Genomic DNA, 10,032 nt, shown 5'->3' on the forward strand with positions numbered 1-10,032 from the left:
GAGTTCTGCCGTGGCCCTGTCCTTTGATGTCAGCAGTCGGTGGGCGTGTACAACCTGTCCTATATCTGCCAACACCGCTGCTGGTAGGATGTTGAATCCGCCTTCTTTGTAACTCAGATATAGGACCTCGGCGCTGGCTCTCTGCGGCAAGTGGGCCCATTTTTTGACGCTCCTCTTCACCTGTTTGTCGAATCTGTGCAGGATTTTCTTGGCCACGTTTCCATTCTTCAGATGAAATTCCACCTGCGGCACGATGAAGGTATTGACTGCGTCGATCTTCTGCCATGGCGCCAGCAGCGACTCGTCTACTCTGGATAGGTGCTGCTGCATCTGCTCTAGTACGTCTTCGCCTGACGAAAAAAAAAAGAAAATCGTGGGTGGGAACGCCTAAGTGCTCGTACCACTCCTCCTGCGAAAGTGCTCTCAGGTTTTCTGCTCCCAGCTTGAAGGTCGTTCCGATTGCGCTGCGTCGTCGTCCGTCCACGTGTAGGGTCGCGCACTTCTGGCGTTGAATTGCAGCCCGGACCAGGCGGCTATTGTCTTCGTCGTGTTTAGCAGTCGGAAGTGCCTCTCTGTCGGCTCCAATGATGGCCAGGTCGTCAGCATACGCCAGGACGTTGAACTTCTGGCCCTCCAGTTCGTAGTAGTTGGCCGTCCTGGCTAGCGCGTGCAGCAGTGGTTCCAGCGTGATGTTGAACACGATCGGAGAGAGAGGGCACCCCTGTTTTACACCAGCTCGAACGGGGATCTCGTTGGTTGCTCCGTGCTCGCCGCGAACTCTAGTGTACGATCCCCTGTATAGTCTGCGGATTACGGCGATGGAGTCGGCGTGGAGACCTGTCCATTCCAGGGCGTTAAATATCGCTGCATGCGGAACGGCGCCGAATGCATTCCTCAGATCTAACCATGCTATGGCGGCTTGTTTTTGCTTCCTCCTTGCGTCTTGGATGATTGACTGCAGCGTGAAGTTGTGCTCTGCGCAACCGTCATACTGCATAAAGCCTTTCTGCGACGGCGAGATGCGGTTGTTCTCTATGCACCATTTGGACAGTCTGCTCGCAATCACCGATGCGTAGAGTTTCGCCAGTGTATTTGACAGCGCAATTGGCCTCCAGTTGTTTATGTCCCTTAGGTCTCTCCTTTTTCGGAATGAGGATGGTGCTAGACTCGTTCCAGCTCCTCGGCACGTGCTGTAGCTTCCGGACTGCGTTGAAGACAGCAGCACAGATGTGGCCTCCCCGATCGTAACGCTTCCATACGCCGTAACGAAGTCCGTCTGGTCCCGGTGCGCTGTTCTTGCTCCGCTGCAGCCGCTGCCATACTTCCTCCGGGGTGAACTCTGCGCTGAGGGGATCGTTCATGGCGACCGGCGCTGGTGTTGGTACCTCAGCTGGGCTTCCTGTGACAGCATGGTTTTTCTCCTTGTAGAGTTCTATGAAGTGGTCCTGTATAGTCTGAATTTGAATTCTGCAGCCTCTGCCTTCGTGTTCCTCTGTGATCTCTCTATATGCTCTCTTTTTGTCGCTCCGGTACAGCTTCTGGATGCGTGTCGCCCTCGTGACGTCCTGCTCGGCATTCGTTGCTCTCGGCCTGCGGTTGAAGTTATTCCTCTTCTCGGAGCCCGTTCCGGCGGTCTCCTGGTCTCCGGTTGCAGCCTGCTTACGAGCGCCGATACCTCCCGCTCCAGATCCTCGCTGCAGGTGACCACTTGCAGCCTGAGAGCAAACTATTCTTCACCCCCCAAAGTTCTATGAGCGAATGTTCTAATATGGCTGTTAACTCTACTGTCGTTATAAGCCTTTTCTCACATTTGTAAAATTTTACAAAAATATTATATAAAGTATTTTCTGACACTTGCAAAATTTTTCAAAAAAATATGTTATTAGGAGAACAGACGGTCATATTCATATTAATTTCTTTATCGATAGATGTGTGTTCATACTTATATATATTAAACTCATTTTTTGTCATATTTATATGAAGTATTTTCTGACACTTGCAAAATTTTCAAAAAAATATGTTATTAGGAGAACAGACGCTCATATTCATATTAATTTCTTTATCGATAGATGTGTGTTCATACTTATATATATTAAACTCATTTTATCGTCATATTTATATAAAGTATTTTCTGACACTTGCAAAATTTTTCAAAAAAATATGTTATTGGGAGAACAGACGCTCATATTCATATTAATTTCTTTATCGATAGATGTGTGTTCATACTTATATATATTAAACTCATTTTTTGTCATATTTATATGAAGTATTTTCTGACACTTGCAAAATTTTTCAATCCTATTATCGTTATATATAATCTTTTGTTAGATTTGTATAGCTTTATATATTTTTTATTTTATTATTAATTCTATAGTTTTTATATAATTATTTATATAGTTAATTTAAAATCAATTATCGATATTACATATCAATATATTTATATATATTTATATATATATATATATTTAATATGCAATATATGCACATTTTTAAATTTATTATTATATGATGGTTTTTTATGGGCCGATCCCGGCGGTACTGCAATACCGGGCCAACCCGCGGCGGAAGCGGAGCAAGCCCCTGACATTCCGCCAATTTCCAAAAATCAGTTTAATATACTGGATCTGCTATGCAGATACTATCAGATATTAAGCTGATAAGAACAGATGTTTCTTTTTAGATAATGCTGATGATATAGTGTAGGCCATTTGCAAATCTTAAAGAATTTTGATGTATCGCTGTGTATGTCAGACCAAGTATATAACTAGTACAATACGCGGACTGACATATAGCGAGCATATATCTGGAAGAGGAAATTACAATTTTATTGATATATAATAAAACACTACGGGCCAGCTATTAGCTGGTAGTGTGTATACATTTATTCAGCATTTTTAAATTATAGAAAATTATGCCGTTAACATGTTAACGGCATGTACATATTGTGGATAATATAGTATTCATAACATCAAAAAGTATATAAAATTATTTGAGCAATAGCTTCGATATTCTTCAGTCTTGGTCCTTATTCAACCATGGTGCTGGGTAGAATGTATTCGTTGAGGTTATAATATCGTCATTCAACAGTTTTCTCGTCCCTCCTCAGCCGTGGTATTGTCTGCTTCCTGTGATGTGTTCGACATACATGTCACGGGACCATTTGATAGTGTCGGACACCATCAGGCGCTTCATTAGCACAGAGTAGCGGCGGCCTATTCCTAAGGCTATTAGGGTTTCGACGTTACTTTTGTCGTATCCCCCGAGTGATCCCATGACGAATACCAGGATTTTGGTGGTTAGGCCTTGAGTATGTAAATGATTGGCCAGGGCACTATATTTCCTGATTTTTTCAGCTCTCGCAGTAACGAATGCTTGAGGCCGGTTCTCGAACGCCACCGTCACATCCATAATTAAGGCGATTTTCTGCGTTTCGTCTAAATGACTACGTCGGGTCTCTCAGTCCCAATAAATCCCGGGATCTGCTGATTAATAAACGTTCTGGATCCAGGTGGCACCTTCATTGCTTTCGTCAACCGGTTTAGAATCGCGTTATGTCTTTTCGTCATGGTGGCAAACTGTGGACGGCAGTGGTTCAGAACGTGCGGCAGCGTCTCGTTCTGGTGTCCGCATCGTCTGCACCGTTTGTCGTTCTGGCCGAATCTTCGGCACCCGTTCAACGGCAGTACGTTCAGACGGGCTCTATGTATGAAACGCCAGTCGGCAAATCTTGTAAAACTGCCATCTCTTATAAAGTGGTTGGAGACAGAGTTGGCCGATGTCACTTCCATAGCTTTTCCCTGGTCGGGTTTAAGTATAAGTTTGTTGCGGAAGTGATTCCGCGCCGCTGTTCTTAGTGCGCTTTCTGAATTCTGTCTCTCAACGCGCTTGTCGTCCACTTGCAGTGAGTCCAATTCGAGGAGGAAGTTGATTTTGCCCTTTAGGCGTCTGGCGGCTGCTCTGAGTCTCGTCCATGTCGAACTAATGTCGTTGCTCGGTTTTGCCACCAATCCTTCGTCAGATCCGTTGATGTAGTCAACGAGTTCCTTCGGCGTGGCCTCTCTGATCGTTTTCTTCCGAACAACCTCCTTCAGCGCTGCCAGACTTGCTTCTGCGACGCTGTCATCGTTGGACGTGAGCAGTCTGTGCGCATGGACGACCTGTCCGATGTCTGCCAAGAAAGAGGTTGGTAGCAGGTTGAAGCCTCCCTCTTTGTAGGCGAGATATAGGATCTCAGCGCTGGCTCGCTTTGGCAGATTGGCCCACTTCTTGGCGTAAGTCTTCACCTCCCGGTCGTATATCCAAAGTAGTTTTTTCGTGGTTTTACCGTTCCGGAGGTGAAATTGTAATTGCGGCATGATGAACGTGTTTAAGGCGTCCACCTTTTGCCAGGGGGCTAGTAACGAATTGTTCAGTTGCTCCGCATGCCTCCTCATCGCCCTGATGACTTCGTCGGCCGAACTGAAACTCTGAAAACCCGTTGGGATGCCTAGGTATTCATAAGATTGGTCCATGTCCAAGGTTTTCATAGTTTCTCCATTCAGGCTGAAGGTTGTAGTAATAGCTCGGTGTTGTTTGCCGTCCACATGCAGCGTGGCGCATTTTCTGGTGTTGAACTGCAGTCCGCTCCATTTTGAAACCGTAGCTGTAGTGTCCATCAGTTATCAGCCATCAGCACAAGATCATCGGCATACGCCAGCACGTTATTGATGGTGCCGTTTGCATTATAGTTTTCTGGCGTGTTTCGGATGGCTCGTAGCAGCGGTTCAATGGCCATGTTGAATGTTATAGGAGACAGCGGACATCCCTGTTTCACTCCCGCTTCTACTGGAACGTCCTCCGTTGATCCCTGGACGCTTCTGATCTTCGTCGTGCATCCGCTATAAATTCTTTCTATCAGGGCAATGCTCTCGCTGCCCAGTCCCGCCCAGCGCATTGCGTTAAAGATTGTTTTATGTGGGATCGAACCGAAAGCATTTTTCAGGTCTAGCCATGCGACCGCGATTTCTTTTCGTCTTCTTCTGGCATCCTGAATTGAAGATTGCAGCGTGTAGTTATGTTCGCTGCAACCTTCAAATGGCATGAAACCTTTTTGTGCGTTTGAGATGCGGTTATTTTCTTTGCACCATTTGCCCAGGCGATCTGCCAGAACCGAGGCGTATAGCTTTCCAATTGTATTCGACAGGGCGATAGGCCTCCAGCTCGTGACCTCATCCAAGTCGCCTTTCTTCGGAATTAAGATGGTCTCCGACACTTGCCACGAGCGTGGTACATACTTCAGTTTGTGTGTTTGGTTAAATATTGCCGCTAATATATGCGAGCCAGGGTCGCATTTTTTCCATAGCCAGTATCTGATGCCATCGGGACCCGGTGCCGTATTTTTGCATTTAAGCGCACGGGCCCAGATCTCTTCTGCTGTGAAATCTTTAGTAAGAGGATTATTGTTCCCATCTCCCACCGGTGTTATTGGAGGTATAATTTCTGGCATGGCTTCTGATGGTTCCGGATCTGGTTGTCTTCGGTAGACGGCCTTGAAGTATGCGTGGAGGAATTCGGGTTCAAAGTGACAATAAGCTCTTTCGTTATTTCCCGTTATTTTCCTAAACGCCCTTTTTCTATCTCGTCTGTATAGTTTTTGTATGCGGGCAGCAGCGGCGGGGTCGAAGGTCATATCCGTATTCCTCCTACGACGTCGTCTCTGATCGGTATTGGGTCGGTATCCCAATTGGGACGACCTGTCTCGTCATTTGTTTCGGATGTATTTTCTTCAGTTGCTACTCTTCTCGCTATTAAGCTAGGCCACATTGGAATTTCATCGTCTACAATTCCGGGTAGTAATGCTGGCGGTTCCAGCTCCGGTGGCATCTCTGCTGTGGTAGGCAATTGGCTTCCGCTTGTCCTATTTGTGGTGATTTCTATTGGGCTGAGCCACAGCGGAATATTTTCGCCGGTTTCCTCGTGCAGTTGTCCTGGTGGATTGAGTTCTGATGAACTCTCAACTGTGGTGGATTCTCGTCCTCCGCTTGATTGCCTCTTCTCGCTGTTAAATTAGGCCGCGTCGGGGTTTCATTGTTTAATGTTTCGGGTAGCAAAACTGGTGTTTCCGGCTCCGGTGGCGTCTCTGAAATGGTGGGCAGCTTTTCCCGCTCGTTCTATTTGTGATTATTTCTATTGGACTGGGCCACAGCAGAATATTGTCGCCGGTTTCTTCGCGTAGTAGTCCTGGTGGATTAGGTTTTGGTGACAATATTTCAGCTGCGGTGAATTCCGGGTTTCCGCCTGTTGTGTCTAAGGTCGCGCTTTTCGTTCTCCAAATAACCCTACCACCCTTCTGACTTCGGTCTGATGGAGGCACACTCGCGGCTCTAGTTCTTGACCTTGTCATAATTTGAGAGCTAGAGGCTGGAGGGGGGGTTATATTCCTGGTCCCTGATGTGGTTACTGCAGTTTTAGGTCTCTTTTTGGTGATCGAAGCAGGTCTGCTGCTCCCAGCCTGAATATTTGGGCCAACTGCAGAAGTGGACTTTGGTGGAGTGCTGGGTGTTGGCTTGGTCGGTTTATTATGTTTTGTCATATTGGCCTTTTTCCCGCGACCTTCACATTTCATGAGGTGGCCCCTAAATGCGTTTAACGATGTTGGTAAGTTGCATAACGAGCATTTGTATTTGAGCACAGCGTGGTGCTCTATCCTCAAATGCATCATAAGTTTACTCTTCTGGGTGTATGCTTTCCTGCATTTGGGGCAATGTGCTTTGTCATCTTTCAATGGTAGGTCCAGGTAGACGACCTCAGACTCTGCAGAAGTAGTATTTTCTGTGCTGAGCGAAAGTCTGAGGTCGTAATCCCAAGGCTTTGCAGGCCTGCGTCCGGGTAAGCTTCTTTGGGAGCTCATGTAGTATCTGCTTTCTTATTTGGGGCAAGTTTTCTCATGACATTTCATGCATATCACCATTTATTCATTCATTCATTCATATGTTGGTTTATATTGGTTTTTGAGCAAGGAAAGAAAGAAAAAAAAAAAAAAAAAAAAAAAAAAAAAAAAAAAAAAAAAACACACACATATATATATACTAGCGATGTGCCGACTCGAAAAATTCCGATTCGAATGATTCGAATCAGAAAAAAACCTGATTCGAATCAACTCGAATCAAGTAATATATATGGACAAAAAAAAAACATCGATGTATTAATTTAGTAAAAGTGATCCAAATTTATAATCAAAATTGTCAGTTTAACTAATATAACCGACAAAGTAGAAATTGTAAACATAAATTACTATCAAAAAGTATATTCTGAAAATTATTAAAAATGATATAATTTTGAGGATGGCTGAAACATATCTTCAAATTAATTTACAATAATAGATTACCAAACAATTGTGCATCACTAAAGCATATAAAATAATAATTGGAATCATTTGTCGATTGTTTATTTCACTATATAATCAGTAAAGGATCGCATCTAAACTGAGAGCTGAAAGTTAATTTCATTAATGTGAATTTGCCATTACTTACATAATCAGAAGTTAACATATTATTTACTAACTTTCTGGTGTTTAGTAATTGTTTCAAAAGAGAATTATATTGAAAGATTCCCGAAATTCGTTTCATAATTTCGAGTGGTTTATTCTGATAACATTTAAAATCTAAAACACTTAATTATTATCAAAATTGGGTATTGATATTTCACGAACAAAATCGCTCTCAGCGCTCCGTAAAATAAATAAACACGCAAGAACGACGACGCATTGTATTTGTTTCAAAGTCGCTTGATATCGCCCATACGGTTAACTCATATCGCTCGAACGGCTTGAAGTCGGAATGATTCGAATCCGAATTGAAGTCGAAACAACTCATAACGCCGCTTGATTCGGTTTGAGTCATGAAGTCGGAACAACTCATAACGCCGCTTAATTCGGTTTGAGTCATGAAGTCGGAACAACTCATAACGCCGCTTGATTCGGTTTGAGTCATGAAGTCGGAATAACTCATATCGCCGCTTGATTCGGTTTGAGTTATATGAAGTCGGATGATTAGTTAGTCGATGAATGCGGTTAAAGTCATATAAAGACGATTGTAGTCGGCTGATACATTTAAGCATATTAAAGTCGGGTGGCTCGCATGATTTAATTCATTATTTATGTTTTATATTTATGATATTTATTTTTTATATTATTATAATATTAAATTATATTAAAACATTTTTTTATATTTATATTTATGAAACATTTTATATTTATGAAAAATTTGTGTTAAAACATATTTTATCGCAGTAAATATTTCGCGGCTTGATACGAGTTGATTCGAATCAAGTAAAATCTGATTCGAATCAAGTCGTTAAAGGCTTGATTCGAATGATTCGAATCACTTGATTCGACTTGGCACATCACTAATATATACATATACACATACACATATATATATATATATATATATACACAATAATATAATATAATAATAATAATAATAATACTAATAATAATAATAATAATAATAATAATAATAATAATAAAAATAATAATAAAAAATCAATAAATAAATAAATAAATAAAAAGTAAAATGGGCCAAAATAAATTTATATACAGGACATAAATATAAGTATAAAAAGCAAAAATAGATATAAAAATAAAATGCAAAAAGTAAATAAATAATTATAAGAGAGGAAAAAAAAATCAATAACGTGTAACATAGTAATAATTTAAAACATGTCATGTATTACTTTGAGTGTCTATAGTAATCCCACCGTTTGGGATTTGTCGAGCTTTCTTGTAGACAGCGAACGCGTATGTCGCTGTGTCGACAGCGTGCCTCGTCTGTTGTTACACGCCCAGTCGAGCGCAGGTCAAAGTGTGAGAACCAATTTATGGCAATTGTGAAAAGTTGTGTAAAGCGAAATGGAGTTTAGAGTTACTGATGATGTAATTAAAGGTTGGAATCATAATTATAACTGTGATACATTACGTTTGAATTTAGTTGAGCGACAAATTTAGATATATGTATATATATCTATTAAATAATAATCGATTTGGGTTCGTGTCTCACCGTTTAATGTTCCGCGGAGACGGGCTTCAGCTAAGGCGCGTCAGTGCCGTGATCGGTACACTCCGCGACAGAATGCATCGAAAATTTTGAACGATTGATATAATAGAATACGAAAATATAACTGAATTGTGAATGGATTTTGGTAGAAATATATTATAATTTGATATGATGGAGTAGTTGGTGGTAATGACCAACTTTGTGTAATGCAGCTATATGTAGGTATATTATTTATGTCTACAAGTATGCATTCACCGATCGGCAGAGAAGTAATTTTTTAATATAAATGTAGGCTTAATTATTATTATTTTAAGCGATTATATTAAAGTAAAAAATGAAAAGTGTATGGCAAAAGTAAAAAACACGACTATAAGTATAATTATAATTTTGGATATAATACGAGTAATAATAGTTAGTTAGTTTTTAGTTTCAAATTTAAATAAAGAAAAATGTATTAAATTTACAGTAACAATATAATTGCATTTACAACGATTTGGTTGTCAATGCAAAATGTATATCGTAATAGTAATTTGAGTATGTAATGGCTATTTATTATTTAATATATAGCGCGAAATTATAATTATAGTCGCGCGACTAAATACACATAATTATAATAAGAGAAGAATAAAGGTTTGAAAATTCTCGAACAGTAATTATGCGCGAGACGCGCAACGTTGTTAATTTTTTGTATCGCGTATTTTACCGATCAGCGAAACGCATCCATGCATCACCCACCGCTATACGTATACGCGACGCGCGAGCTGCAATCACACATACAATCAAACCGTCAGTACACACGTCCACCCGCATACACGCGCGACCTACAAACCAACATACGTGCGCACACACACACACACACACATGCACACACACACATATTACTTACTCATACTATGTCATAATGAGAAAACTTACCCGTATGATTTACTCGCGAATGGAACACATCACAGTTTTAGAATAAGTCAAATATTTATTTCTAGTTAGCGAAAGCCTTTTG

The 10,032-nt window shown here is 41.4% G+C and overlaps 1 protein-coding gene and 1 pseudogene across 1 annotated transcript; both read right to left on the reverse strand.

Annotated features, from left to right (window-relative positions):
• Positions 1–2,513: 2,513 nt before the first annotated feature.
• Positions 2,514–2,696, reverse strand: LOC113382513 (annotated as a pseudogene).
• A 738-nt stretch (positions 2,697–3,434) lies between these two features.
• Positions 3,435–4,655, reverse strand: LOC113382510 (uncharacterized protein T26G10.4-like). The gene has a single exon (XM_026620855.1). The coding sequence runs from the start codon at positions 4,653–4,655 to the stop codon at positions 3,435–3,437; it is 1,221 nt and encodes a 406-aa protein (XP_026476640.1).
• Positions 4,656–10,032: the final 5,377 nt, after the last annotated feature.

This window comes from Ctenocephalides felis, unplaced genomic scaffold (genome assembly GCF_003426905.1).
Source record: "Ctenocephalides felis isolate EL2017-DRISC unplaced genomic scaffold, ASM342690v1 CF-g0.4_SCAFFOLD_03488, whole genome shotgun sequence".
Taxonomy (NCBI): Eukaryota; Metazoa; Arthropoda; class Insecta; order Siphonaptera; family Pulicidae; genus Ctenocephalides; species Ctenocephalides felis.

Excerpts from the sequence above, each read along its gene's own strand:
- LOC113382510 (XM_026620855.1), bottom strand. The coding sequence starts at position 4,655 with ATGGACACTACAGCTACGGTTTCAAAATGGAGCGGACTGCAGTTCAAC.